We start from the raw sequence: 15,459 nt of genomic DNA on the forward strand, positions 1-15,459 counted from the left end.
CAGTGTCATATCAAATAACAATGAGACAATTCTTAGCTTTTTTCATGTCCCAACAGTGTGGCTTCCAAGACTATGTCAGTGTGTGAGAAATCCTCAGGCCTTCTGATGACCTGAGTGTGATCCTTAGAACACATGGTGGAAGGAGAGGACTGACTCCTGACAATTGTTCTGATTCACACACAAACAGCAAATATCAAAAACAAAACCAAAAAACCACAGGGCCTCTGCAAGAAGTTGTATTTTTGAGGTTATGATGTATATAGTATCAAGATTATGTTAAGCCCAACTTTCAATAATTACTTAAAATTCTTTCAGAATAAATGAATACAGAATAAATGTTGGGGGGTGGTTTTCAATTTTAAAATTTAGTTTATTGTTATTAGTGTGTGATGAGGTTTGTATAAGCCACACATACATGTGGAAATCAGAAGATAAGTCTGCAGTGAATTCTCTACTTCTACCTACTACCACTCAGACAGATAATCTTGAATGACAACTTGCCTGCCTCTGGAATAAACTGAAATGCAAACAGCTGTGTGTGCCTCTGAGAGATCTGCCTGACTGGCTCACTTGAGGTGGGAGGCCCATGCTAACGTGGGCCCTGTCTTCTGACGGTAGCCCACATAGAGGACCAGGGAAGAAGGACCCTTTTGCTACTTGTCTCTGTGCTCTTTTCCTCTGGTTATATTCATCTATCCTGTTGGTGAGGCATTCCTCTGCTGGTAATAGAACCTACTTCATCAGGAGTCCAAGACAGAATAAAGACCAGCTAAGACATCCAGCTGTATGAACTGAGAGACCACCATCATTGGACTAGCTGGGCTAGCCTGCAAACTACTCTAATAAATGCTAATAAATTAATATGCATTTATTCTATAAATTCTGTTTATTTAGTTCTGATCTAAACAGAGACTAAATGTTCTTTAAAAATTAAGTGAGAAAAGGGGTTTTGAATATTTAACCCATTTTTCTAAAGTAAAAATTGAGTGATATATCCAAATTTCCACCAATAAATTAAAAGATTTGATTCCTGAAATCTGACACCAGCTTATCCAATTCAATTTAGGAATCAATGTTAAGTTATTTAAAAAATTCACATAAAAGTCAGATAAAACAATATGGCTTTATATTGGCTCTAGTATTTTACATTTTCGGTGCCTTCATATAAATGATCCTATTTATATTAATTTCAGATAAAGTCTCAGAGTTTAGGCACTAACATAATTTACTTGATGAAGAAAATGGCTCCAAATCAAAACACTATCCTGATACAGATGTCCACACAGTTATAAAAATCATGTGACTCTATTTCAAGTATCTAGTCAAACTCTTGTTAAACTTAAGCACTTCTCACCGCCTATGGGGACATACAGAACTGTTTGGTTTTTTACACTTCTTAAATGTTATATCCAACTTCTCATGCTCCTTTTTCTTCCCTTGAGATAAAGGATTTTACATATTTTCTTTTTTGTTATAATTCTTTATGACTCTAAGTAATTTTTAAATTATCTTTGGATATTTTATTTGAAAATGTAAAAACTGAAACCCTGTACTATTTTAATGCACTTCTTCATGATCCTAGTCACTCCACAGCAGAAAGATGACGCTGTCTTTTTTTTATAAGGTGGCAACACTTACTGTAGAGCACATGGAAGAATTCTTGCCTGCTAATTAAGATGGATACTGCAATCCCTTGCCTCAGAAATATGCCAGCTACTTACTCAAGAATTCCATTTAACCTAAACATTCACTTATTCAAATAATCAGCTATATATTTATAATATCAACTCAAATAAGCAAAAACGGAAGAAGGGATAATGTGCCTCCTTGAACCAGAGTTCCTTGGGTGTTTAAAAACCCACAGCAGCAACCAGAAGGCTAACAATAAGCAATAAAAATTCCCATTTGATTAGCTGTCTGCTGTCCCTGTGCCCTTGCTCCTTACTCACTCACCTGTGCAATCTGTATGGGCTGAGACAGGGGGATCTGCGTCATGGGTGTGGCAGCGGAGGCGGAGATGGTGGCCCCCGCAGCACTGTGCTGTTGGCTGGCTGAGTGTTGCTGCACTGCAGCAGCCAGGAGCTGGGCCTGGGCCTGAGCCTGCTGTAGTAATAACTGTTGCTGGGCCGGGGTCAGGGTGAGCTAGAGGAAGAACAAGAAAGGGCAAGACTGAATGCCTTCAAAGAGGTAACTCAAGCGCGATTAGGGCCTCACTACTGTGTCACGTGGCCACTATGTAGCTAAACTGTCCACCAATGAACAAACTACCTGTTCTACCAGAGCATTTAACTTAAAGTAGTAACTTCAGACTTGAACAATTATTTAGGCAAGGAAATTAAAACCTGCACATAAGAAAACAAAGGACAGATGCTGACAGGATATGCAAAGACATTTATACCCAACAGCAAGTGACAATCAGATGAATGAGGGACAAAAGGAAGCTGGCTAGGAGCAGGAGGAGAATGGATGAGGCCCAGCTGCTTCTCCTTAGCCAGAATCCCCACCATATTTCACCATTTCCATGATGTCTTCAGATGTGACTAAAAATCACGAATCACACTTGTTTCCTTTATAAATCTTCCTCCAGGACCTCCCCTCACTCAATCTCCTGCCCTTGAAAAGCATCATTAGTAAGTTTACAACTTCTTTCCAACTTATTACCTCTAAGAAACAGGTGTTAAGAGGCATCCTCTTAACGCCCAGATTTAACAGTCTTCAAGGTACAGGAACCTGGAATTCCAAGTGCCCATTACTATCTTAGACACTAGTCACCAAAACCCAAACCCTAACAACAAAGCAAGAAATGTATTTAGAACTCCGATAACACATCATTTCAAATATGCTTACATCAAAGTAGTAAGTGCGGTGGGCCTTTCTTTTGTTGACATGTTCTAATCAAACAGGAAAGGATCATGTCCTATCTAGTCTCATGAACAAACATCATTTAGCAGCACAGCCTGCCCTCTAAACTAGCAGGGTCGTCGTAATTTAACCAGTTTCATTAGAAACACACAAACCAGAGCAAAACTATTCAAAAATTCAACTCTTCAAAATGTGTGTATGTATATTTGTATTTTTAAATAAGTACATATATTAATAATCTCTAGTGATGGAATACTGCAAATAAATGTGCAACAACTCTTAGAAGAACCATCTAAAGTTCAGTCACACTAGCTGAAATTAATTATAAAAAGTTCTGAAGGTTGATGTGATGTGAATTGATTAGTTTCTTTCTTATCATTCCCCTGACTCAGTCTCCTCACAAAAGATAATGCACATGCTTTCAACACTGAGAAACCACCCCAAATAACAGCATACAACAGAAATTGCTAAACATGTGAAAGCTTAACAGTCACAGAGCAGATTTTATTACAAGTCAAAATAACTACCATTTACTGAAGGCTACATGCCAAGAACCATTCTAAGAGCTTTACATAAATTACAATGGTACTTAAAAGAGATATTATTAATACCTCCACTTAGAAGAAGGAAAACTGAAGTATAGAGAGATAAAGTAACTAGTCCTTGAGTAATTAGTGATTACACAAACAGGATATGAGGCTACATATTTTATTTTAGGATAGTACAAAGACAGTTCAAACTATGTTTCTTTATTAATCCACTCTTTAATTGTCCTGCCATGATACAACTCAATTGTACCATGCATATGGCAACAATTCCCTTGCACAATGAAGCAATGCTATTTTTTAATGTGGGTTAAAAAGTTAGTTTATTCTGAATATCTGCAGCGGTAACAAAAAGACATCTGTAGAGAATGGCAAAAGGAACCCCTCTTCCAGAGGAGCACTCCACATCTGCAGTTCCTTATGTACAGCAGTGCGTGCTAGTGCCGCTGTGCTAGTGCCGCTGTAGCCAACAGTTTTACTGAGATGCAATCAGTGGCAGTTCAGACACAGGAAGTTCATTACAATATTCTCAAGGAAAACTTACCCCAGTTATCTGTCCTCCAGCCAGCATTAACTGGGTCTGGGGAATGGCCGACTGCACTGAAGGCTGCTGAGAAGGCTGGCTCGACTGTTGCGAATCTCCCGACTCTTCACTAGCTTTAGACTGAAGTGGGGATGGGTAGGAAATAAAATAAATATCTCAAAAAGGTGATTAAAGAAATGTATTTCTAACTCTGTTATTAAAAATTATTTAAATACGTGCTATACAATTTTGAATTTTGGGTTTTTCTCATTTTCTTTCTTTCTCCTATGCCCTTGTGTTTTTCTACTGAAGTACTCTTAAATTTTTATTCTAACAGAAAAGTTACACTTATAAATTTTTAAAAGAAAAAAAAAAAACAACAACAAATTGGTCATTTACAAATTAAAACCTTTCACAACCCCAAATCCCCAGTTCAGGCAATAAAGGATAAAAGGAAGAATGTATTTTCAATTCATTTCTATTATTAGACCCTTTAAAATAACACTTTGAATATACTTTGTGGCAAGTCTCAGCACTGGGGAGGTAGAGGCAGGCTAATCTGTTGAGTTCAAGGCCAGGCAGGTCTATGGAGCCCTTGAGTTCCAGGACAGCCAGGGCTAGAGAAAATCTTTCTCAAAAAACAAGCAAGCAAGCAAGCAAACAAACAAACAAACAAAATAAAAACAAGAAAACAATACAGTCAAGAAATATAGGTTTTAAAGAGTCAAAGAGAAAAAAATTTATGGTAATTAAAACTGGTTATGCAGAGTATTAAAATTCTGCATAGATTTGCATATTTTCCACCACCTGTTTGGGGGACTACAGCAAAGCTAATTAACATAAAAGCTTTGATTAATTCTGCCAGTCACTGAAGGATAATTACAGTGCAGGACTGTAAACATTCTGCACTAGAGATATAGCCTGTTTGCCAACATCTCTCTAAGGGATGTTAAGTTTACCATGGCAACCAAGGCAATTTCACCTCCTCTCTCAGAAAGGAAGGCCACATTATCTTTTTTCTCTCCTTGTCTCCATGCTTTACTAGGTCCATATTCCACAAGATTTCAGAGAATATTCAACCCCAAATCTTTAGTCATAAGCATTACTGAGATCAATCTAGAATACTGTTTTTCCTTTTGATTTAAAAGAAATCTTTTCTTTTTTTTTTTAAAGATTTATTTATATATTATATGTAAGTACATTGTCACTGTCTTCAAATACACCAGAAGAGGGCATCAGATCTCATTACAGATGGTTGCTGGGATTTGAACTCAGGACCTTTGGAAGAATAGTCAGTGCTCTTAACCACTGAGCCATCTCTCCAGCCCATGTTTTTCCTTCTTAACTGTTAGTTTCCCATACAGTACAAGGAAAGGCTGACCTGAGCGTTAGGGAGTTGTGTAAAGTACCCTGACATGAGAACTGAACTGTAAGCAATCAATGTATGCTGCTCTTAACTGTGGGTGATGACTCCAGTGCCCTTTAATTTTACTTCTGTTGAGTAGAGAAGATTGCTTATAATGCTATATAGGTGTCTTTATTTAAATAGAGGAACACAAAGCTGAGCTCCAGCAGGCTCTAACTCGCCAAAGCCTATTGAGACTTTAAAACTCAAGCTCGCCATCCTCTAGCCAGTGTTTCCTGAATAATGATATAGAGTCTGGGAAAGTAGAATAACACTTGAGAAGTTGTCTCACTTTGTGTTTAGTATGAACTTCATTCTAAACTCTGAAAGCGGGACTTCTTTGCTTGTTCACCTTTGGCTCACACATAGTAGCAGATTAAACTGATTTTCATTAATAACTATTACTACCTGGATTCAGCAATAAAAATATAAAAACAGTAAGATTAATAAGTAGTAACTATCCCAAGTAGTTCCTATTCTAAATTATGTGCTCATTACAGGAAGATATAGAAAAATAAACAGAAGAATGAGCTATCTGCTCATGCTCGCACTCACCTGGACATGTAAAGACTGAGCAGCAGCCTGTAGACTTGTCCCAGCTAGCTGGACCTAAGAGGAAAGAAATCAATAGTGGACATAATAATCTAAAATAGTCTCATTTATCACTAGAGCTGTCATCAAGAAATAATTCAGATACTAAGATATACCACCAAGTTAGAATTGAACATTGGAAGATATTATTTTATGCCGTTAAAACTTTACATACAAGCTCATAGATGCCCTCACTCCAACTGAAAATGGCAGAAACATCTTCTGAAGCAGCACCATCACTAAATGTGAACCATCAAGCATGCCATTTGCTCTTGGTGGGGGCTCCTTATTTTATACTCTATTTGTAGTCATAAGTGGTTTAGAGTCTAAAAATATAACTTATTATCTCCCAAACAAACTATACTCATGCATTGGTTTATCATTATGAACAAAAAAATTAGTTAAGAGAATTTATCCTATGAGCCACACATGAAAAAATCTGTCTCAATATTCAATATTCATATTTTGAAGAGTTCAAATCATGGCCATATTAAAATAAAGACAGACAGGTAATTAGAAAACTATCATTTGGCAATTAAGATAGCAACCTGGTTTAGAAAAGAGTCACCATCAGATCATCTAATTAAGGGCAAAATGAGAATAAGGATTTATACATGCGCCACTCTCCACAGATGCTGGGATTATGAAGAGTAAAAAGGTAAGGCCACAGGGAGGGCTATCTGACAAAAATGACAGGTGTGCACAATTAGTGATGTCACTATGAGAGATTTGCGGTCTGCTACAAGCACTGCAAAGAGTGTATTTCTTATATTGAAATCCTACTAAAAGTGGATAACCTGAATCTAAAATAATCTAATCATGACAAGAAAGCAGACAAACCCGAATTTTGGAACCTTCTTGAATGTTTGGTTTGTGCTCTTAAAAAATGTTAGTCTTTTAAAAAATTAAATGTGTGTGTGTGTGTGTGTGTGTATATATATATATATATATATATAGAGAGAGAGAGAGAGAGAGAGAGAGAAAGGGGGAGTTTGTTTTCTTATATCTTGCAGCCCCTCAAAGGTTAATGTCTTAAAAGTAAAGAAAGACTAAGTAGGGAGAAGATTATAAAACTAGACTAGAATAAATGGAAGATGAAACAAAATGGTGTGGTTGGTCTTCATGGTTTTGTGGGTTCATTTGCCACCCTTTGCCTACCCTCACGGTTTTACCCACTATCATGAGAGGGAGAGAGAGGGCAACAGATAGAGGGAGAAGGAGAGGGAGGGAGACAGGTAGAGGGAGAGAGGAAGGAGGAGAGGGAGAAGGAAAAGGAGAGGGAGAAGGAAAAGAGGGAGAGAGGGAGGGAGACAGGTAGAGGGACAAAGAAGGGAGAGGGAGGAGGAGATCCCTGAATCTAGTATCTTTCCTTTTGTTTCTTCTTTGGGCAGGACTATTAACAAACCACAACCAACCCCCCTGAATAGCCACCAACCCACCCACAGGGGCTCTAATATTTATATACCCTGTGAAAATTCTCCAGGATTCCAAACATCACACACCCGATACAACTATTTGCAGCTGGCAAAACCACACCTCTGCTCGAGCACAAGGCAAAACAGAGTCACCTGCTGCAACAGTCTGAAGTAGCCCCACATTCCCAAACCTGGGATTAAAATGAAACTACATTCTTATAATATTTCTGTGTTTTTAAAGAAAACAAGATCCCACCATTGTCATGACAGAATGGTAGTAGTGAAAATAAATAGGAGAGAACAGGAAAGCTGTTGTATTAAGGACACAGGCCACTAGCTGGACACAGACGAAAAGTTATGAGTCATTCCAACTTGACTTCACTTAAAAACAAATTGGAGGATAGTTTCCTAGAATTTTACCTATTTTCAAGTCTGGACATTTTTTGTGAAAAGAGTGGAAACATAAATGAACAGAACCCATGCTCTATTTTTAGACTGGGTGGAAGTCATGTGGTATCAGGGTAGTACTTTAAAAATAGTTTCTTAAAATCAGAAATTAAGAGGTTAACAGTCAAGCACGGTTCTGAGTAGTCACCTAAATTACAATGGTTTCGTAGTAGTGGTGACTGCTAATTTCAAATGACTGGTGTTTTACTAGCATCACTAAGCCACCACAGGCTCAAGCTCATGTTAATATAAAAAAGTGACCTAGCTGTTACATATGTCCCATGCAACAAAAATTCCTTTGTTCACACAGTTATAGAATCAATAGCTAGCTATGCAAAACTGATTAATTCCACATGAATCATTGAGCAGAAGAGTTACATATGATTTGAAATAACCTCGCTAGCATGTCATGCCTCCTTATTTGAAAGCATTCTCAGTTATGGCTGGTAACAGTCTACCTGGTGAAGATGTCCCAGGAAAGCCTGGGCCTGGGCTGTGGAGATTGCTCCTCCAACAGGCACGGGCTGTTTCTGAAAGTCCAGGCCATTGGTTTGTGTGCCTGGAAAGCAAGCAAAGTAACTATTAAATAAAGTAAATTCAAATGAAGCAAAGTACTCAACTGCAGCTACCAACATCACTAGGAACTTGTCTTGAACAATCTCTTTTCTAAATAGCTTCTTTTTGTTTGTTTGTTTTTTGGAGACAGGGTTTCTCTATGTAGCCCCGGCTGTCCTGGAACTCACTCTGTAGACCAGGTTGACCTCGAACTCAGAAATACACCCGCCTCTGCCTTTCAAGTGCTGGGATTAAAGGCATGCACCACTAAATATCTTTAAAGAGATGAAAAGATTTAGAAAAATGCAAACTGGACATCATGGGAGGAGATCCATGAACTCTGTAGGATAGGAGACAGAAAGAATAGAAGAACGAGAAGGTGGGGAGAAGAGCTATCAAGGGCTGTTGTCCAAATGTGAAATGGCCATGAACTTAAGATCCACAAGATCAAGCCAGTCAATAGTCCTTCTGGGTACAGCCCTCCAGGAGGTAGTGATCTCCCAGCAGCACTTTCACTTCTGAGCACAGAGGTGAGATCTCCACCTTCTCTCTGGAGGGGAACAGCTAGGAGTGCACAGGGCATAAGATCTGTGGAGCAGCTGGGACAGAGGTCTTCAGGCTGCCATTTGTAACCAGGGAGGCAGGCAGCTCCACAGCCTTCTGTGAACAGACCCTTCCAGACGAGAGTTGGTTTCCCACAAGTATGGACACAGGCTTATAGGCCCACAGGAAGGACAAGCTCCAGCCAGAAACAGCAAGACCAACTAACACCAGAGATAACCAGTTGGTGAAAGGCAAGCACATTAACCCTACCAACAGAAACGAAGGCTACTTGGCAACATCAGAACCCAGTTCTCCCACTACAGCAAGTCCCGGATACCCCAACACCCTGGAAAAGCAAGAGTTGGATTTAAAATAGTATCTCATGATGCTGACAGAGGGCTTCAAGAAAGACTTAAATGACTCCCTTAAAGAAATATAGGAGAACATTGGTCAACAGGTAAAAGCCCTTAAAGAGGAAACACAAAAATCCCTTAAAGAAAAACAGGAGAGCATAGGTCAACAGGCAGAAGCCCTTAAAGAGGAAATACAAAAATCCTTCAAAGAATTACAGGAAAACACAAACAATTAAGTGAAGAACTGAACAAAACCATCAAGGATCTAAGCACGGAACTAGAAACAATAAAGAAACCACAAAATGAGACATCTCTGGCGATAGAAAACCTTGGAAAGAATTTAGGAGTCATAGATGCAAACATCAACAACAGAATACAAGAGATAGCAGAAAGAATCTCAGGTGCTGAAGATACCATAGAAAACATTGACTCAACAGTCAAAGAAAATGCAAAATGCAAAATGCAAAAAAAAAAAAAAAAAAAGAAAAGAAAAGAAAATGCAAAATGCATAAAGCTTGTAGCCCAAATCATCCAGGATATCCAGGAACACAATGAGAAGACCAAACCTAAGGATTATAGGTATAGAAGAGAGCAAAGATTTCCAACTTAAAGGGCCAGTAAATATCTTCAACAAAATTATAGAAGAAAACTTCCCTAACCTAAAGAAAGAGATGCCCATGAACATACAAGAAGCCTACAGAACTCCAAACAGACTGGACCAGAACAGAGAGTTCTCCCAGCACATAATAGCCAAAACACCAAATGCACTAAACAAAGAAAGAATATTAAAAGCAGTAAGGGAAAAAGGGCAAGTAACTTATAAAGGCAGACCTATCAGAATTACACCAACCTTCTCACCAGAGACCATGAAAGCTAGAAGATCCTGGGCAGATCTCATACAGATCCTAAGAGAACACAAATGCCAGCCCAGACTACTATACCCAGCAAAACTCTCAATCACCATAGATGGAGAAACCAAGATATTCCATGATAAACCCAAATTTATACAATATCTTCCCACATATCCAGTCCTACAAAGGATAACAGATGGAAAACACCAACACAAGGAAGGAAACTACACGCTAGAAAAAGCAAGAAAGTAATCTTCTTCCAACAAACCCAAAAAAAGATAACCACACAAACATAAAAATAGCATCAAGAATAATAGGAAGCAACAATCACTATTCCTTAATATTTCTTAACATCAATGGACTCAATTCCCCAATAAAGATACAGACTAACAGAAATATTTTTCATGTAAATCTTCAATTTTATCAGAAAATGTTTGTAATTCCTTTCAATTAATTTAGTAATTTTTTATGTCTACCATTTTATGTGCATTATTTTTCATGATAATCTTCAATTTTAACATGTTTTTCTATATATTTCTTCTATTTTATCAGAAATGTTTTCCATGTAAATCTCTGATTTTAATCACAAAAATGTTTTTAATTCTACCTTCAATTAATTTAGAAAGTTTTTTTTATGCCTACCATTTTATCTGTATAAATTTCCATGAAAATCTTCAATTTTAACATGGTTTTCTCTGTATTTCTTGAATTTTATTAGAAATATTTTCCATGTAAATCTTCAACTTTATCAGAAGATGTTTATAATTCTACTTTCAATCAACTTAGTAATACTTTTATACCTACCATTGTTATATCTATATAAAAATTTCCATGATAATCTTCAATTTTAACAGGTTTTTCTACATTTTTATCAGAAATATTTTCCATGTTTATCTTCAATTCTATCATAAAATGTTTCTACTTCCTTTTCAATTAATTTAGCAATGTTTTTATGTCTACCACTTTTTCTTCAATTTTCCATGAAAATTGTCAATTTTAACATGTTTTTCTATATATCTCTTCTATTTTATCAGAAATATTTTCCATGTTTATCTTCAATTTTATCATAAAATGTTTTTACTTCCCTTTTCAATAAAAGAACATGCTTTTCAAAAGTTTTGTTTATTATTATTAGTTGTAATGATTTTCTCAATATAAAATTAAAGAGTGTGTGTGTGTGTGTGTGTGTGTGTGTATCTTATATATCTTTCATCCCCACGCCCCCAGGGTCTCACAAAGAACCCAGACTGGCCTCAAACTTATGACTTTCCTTCCTTAGTTTCCCAAGTGCTGGGATTATAGATGTGTGCCATCAGAAGTAGCTTCATTATTTCTAAGAGGGCCAGTGTTCACCATTACATATCCAACTTTCATAGAATCCACCCAAATCCTACATATTGACTCTATTCAGTTCCCATATAAAATGAGAGCAAGCTCCTTATAAATTACAAGGCACTGAAAGAAATAACATGAAAACTGATTTCCAGCATCCTGAGTACAGGAGACTTCTGTTAATAGTATCAGCACTTAATACTGTTTAATTGCTATGACTTTGTCTTTTAGGGGATGGGATGAAGGACAGTAGTTGTACTGCAAATATCTGAGTCCATAAAAATATTAGGATATATTGGCATCTCAAAAACCCTTCTGGATAAGAAGAGACTGCCTATCCCAGGATCAGTGGATACTCTGTGGTTTAAGCTCTTCCCTCCTGTTCTTCTCTGTGTTAGTTTTTTTGACTTCTAACAACCCGCTTTTTCCAAGGCTGTCACATATGTCTCCTGTCTCCAGGACCTGTGAGTATAACAAACTTGGCGTTCCTGAACCTTCACTTGTGTTTTTTTGTACCTATAACTAACTGACCATTAGGTACAAGAAGTAAAGACTATTCCTGTATACAAAGGACACTAAGATAACCACTAAGATATATACAGAAATATAAGATGCAAAAGCAGATAATTTCTCTTAATAGGATATTTGTGACATTGTGAGATGAAAGCAGAAATAAGATATTATACAAACTATTGCTAAACTAGGCTAACAAAGAAAAGTAACACAAACAACTCAACTGAACTTGATATGAACTGTTATGAGGAGACAGTGATGTTCAGAGGCAAAAACCACATAATACTTGAGTTTACATTCTTGGAAGAACTGGAACACTGGAAAAAGGAAGCAGGAATTATGTCATAAGTATGACATTCAGAGCTCTTGGCCAATGAATCATGTAAGACTAATAATATTAGACACAGGAAGGTATAAAGACCCCGAAAAAACAACAAAGTAGTCTAGAGTACATCAAGAAATGACAGGCCAGAGCCAAAGATTCTGTAGGTTAGCACTACCAGACTGAATCTTTGGAATCTTGTATCCATAATACATACAGAGAAAAATAGGTTAAAAGACAGACAGGTGACCAGACAGCAAGTAGGTAGGAAACTCTTGATCCTGTTATCTCCAAGTGCTAAGGGAAGAATAGGGTAGTTTAATCTGTCACATTCTATAGGAAAATATCAAATCACTGAAAAATTAATCTGAAGAAAATAGAATACAGTTATAAAAGACCAATACTTAATGAAATCAGAAAACCTCTAAAAAACAGCATTTTTTCAAGACTGACTCAAGAAGAAATAGAAAATACAAGTCTTACAACAGTCAAAGAAATTGGATAAGTAGATTAAAAAAAAATCTCCCAAAGAGAATGCAATGCCTAAATAACTTTACCAAGAAATGCTTCCAAAATTTCAATGAAGAGTTAATTAAAATCATTTACACAGAGAACACTATTAACAAAACAAAACACAAAAATACTTCCTGTCTCATTAACTAAAGTCAGCATAACCTTGAAACCACAACCTGACAAAGATAAATATAAAAAAAGGAAAAAAATGCAAGCACACTTCTTCCATAAACACAATTACCTGGGAAAATGTCTATAAACAGAAGATTATCCAGTATTTTCACATTCTTTATCATAAGTATGACATTCAGAACTCACTTACACATCTGTTCAGTGTACATTTGCCTGAGATGGGTTTCCTTTCACTTCTCCCCTCATGTTCAATGCCTTTTCAAATCTACTTTTGAAGGAGACTCATTTTTGCCCACTTATTATTTTTTGTAGGAGGCAGACAACACTCTTATTTATTCCACTCCTGTTGCCCTTTCTCCACTAGAATGAAAACCTGTAGCCTATGAACATGACCTAAAGCTGTGTGAGTCAGAGTATCAGAATATCAGATTCGTGGGTGAGATGGAGAAAGGGAAGCCATGCCAGAGAGAGAATCTTAAAGTGACGCCACTGTTAACTAGGGACAGATGGTAAATGCTGCCGTCTTCTCTAGCCCTGAACGTCAGTTACTATTCACTGAATACTGGGACTTAATTTCTCTAGGATAACTTAAGGGCCTGACTAACTATAAATAATCTTTTCCAAAACCAAGCAGTGCTCACCTGGGAACATGAACTGCAAAGTTTCGAGAAGCTGGCAGAACCTGCCCAGCCCACAGATTACAACGCTAAGTACTGAGCCCACGGGGCACTGGTGTGAAAGAAGGGAAAGCAGTGAGGAGAAGGTAACTCTAGCAGACACTCTCCAGCCTGCTCAGTACCAGCGTGGACCGCACAGAGGATAAGGGCAAACCACCTGACCCTCTCCCCACCACCTCTCTCTACATATAATCAGCCACCTTCAATTTTAGAGGACCTAGTACATTCATGTCTTTTTATTACACTCTTACCAGTATTTTTATGTCATCATATTCTAAATGTTTTACTTTGTGTTTTGTTTTGCACTCTTCTAATATTCTCTGTATAGCTTTGTTCACCGCTGGGGAATCACTTTTACTTAATTCCTTCTTCCTTTGTCCCATGTTTCCATTTCCATCTCTTTACTATACTTTCAATAGCATTTTTATTTTGAGGATTTTTGTTGTTCATTTCTCATTTTGTCCTTTCTGATCTTCCCTGCCTACAATGTTCTTCTTCAATCCTTTTCCCCTTTCCCCTGCTTTCACCCCCTTTCTTTTCTTAATCATTTATATTCCCACATTTATCCTGAATAATTCTTAGTCCATGATTGGTGTACTGGTGGGCTTTAAGTGAGTTTTGAGAGTACTCCTGTCTTTTATACAGTCTGACGTTGTTGCTATTACAAGTTTGTTTTCTCCTCACTGAATGATACTGGGGATTCATTCCTTAAAAGTATGTTGCTCAGTCAGACTCTGTAAGAAAACCCGAAGAGATGTCTAAAACAACAGATATACAAATCACAACCTAGAAACAGAAAAACTAGAAAAAAGCAAGGCAATATTACTCCTCTAAAATATCTCAACTAACTCAATTACTGAATTCAAAGATAGTGAAATAAGTATAATTTCAAAAGTTCACTAGTTAAATTGGTCAGTGACTTCAAGGAAGACACAATCAAGTCCAATCTCCAGAGAGTTGGCAACATAAAACCTCAACAGAACACAGGAGAACGTAAGTTACATGGGAGACAAGCTGAGCGGGGTGGGAAACAGTTCAGAAAAAACAAAACAAAACAAAACAAAACAAAACAAAAAATCAAGACTCTGAGGAAAAAAATTGAGAAAAAGAGAAAAACAGTCAAAAGTGAAAAACTCAACAAACCAAACATTACCAGTAGACTTAACCAAGTGGAAGGAGGACTAGGAGAGGAGGACAAGACTGAAGAGACACCAATGTGGCAGGCAGGGGCTGGGGGAGGCAACACAACACACTGACAGACAGACAGACTCCACACAATAATCCAATAGCCAACAACTCTGGGCAACTACTAAGGCACCAAACTTAGAGGGAGAACGAGATTAAAAATTAAATCTCATCTACAAAATTATGGCAGGAAATTTCTCAAATCAAGAGAAAGAAATAGGTACTCAAATGTAAGAGATATTTAGAACCTGAAACAGAAATGAAGGAATACATGACAACTTTTATAGTCAAATGTCTAAAATACAAAGAAAACAAACAGTATTCAAAAATTAAGTGTGAAAATACTAACTTACCTACAAAGTCAAGACATGAGAATAATATGTGACATCCTGTCAGCAACCTCACATCCAGGGGAGGATGGAATGGCATGACTACTGAGAGTCAATGAACTACAGCAAAGACTGCGCCATAGAGAATCTACTCTTTAGGACAGGCAATTTCAGTTTAATCACAAGCTGAGGCAGTGCCAACCAGGTTAGCACTGTAGAAGACACGTAGAGGAATGCCATACAGGGAAGGAAGGAAAGATGCATGATGATCCAGAAAATCCCTACTAGTATGGGAGAAAGAAAAGGACAGGCAATCCAACGAAGTAGAAAAACAACCAATTAAATTAGTAAACATATATCAACCTT

The 15,459-nt window shown here is 37.3% G+C and overlaps 1 protein-coding gene across 9 annotated transcripts in view; it reads right to left on the minus strand.

Moving 5' to 3' along the window:
- Window positions 1-15,459, minus strand: part of Pou2f1 (POU class 2 homeobox 1) — a 150,278-nt gene that overhangs the window by 52,741 nt on the left and 82,078 nt on the right. For 8 of the 9 annotated variants that reach the window (XR_007980484.1, XR_007980482.1, XR_007980483.1 and 5 more), the window contains 4 exons: window positions 8,247-8,347; window positions 5,891-5,944; window positions 3,952-4,071; window positions 1,954-2,142 (listed from right to left, as the gene is read on the minus strand). Coding sequence is in view for 6 of the 9 variants with exons in the window: in XM_052200802.1 (XP_052056762.1) it covers window positions 1,954-2,142; window positions 3,952-4,071; window positions 5,891-5,944; window positions 8,247-8,347 (464 nt within the window). In the remaining 3 variants the exon portion in view is untranslated. Of the gene's footprint in view, window positions 1-1,953; window positions 2,143-3,951; window positions 4,072-5,890; window positions 5,945-8,246; window positions 8,348-15,117; window positions 15,417-15,459 lie in introns of those variants that run through there. The other variant, XM_052200798.1, reaches the window with a different exon arrangement.

Source organism: Apodemus sylvaticus, chromosome 12 (assembly GCF_947179515.1).
Source record: "Apodemus sylvaticus chromosome 12, mApoSyl1.1, whole genome shotgun sequence".
Lineage (NCBI taxonomy): Eukaryota > Metazoa > Chordata > Mammalia > Rodentia > Muridae > Apodemus > Apodemus sylvaticus.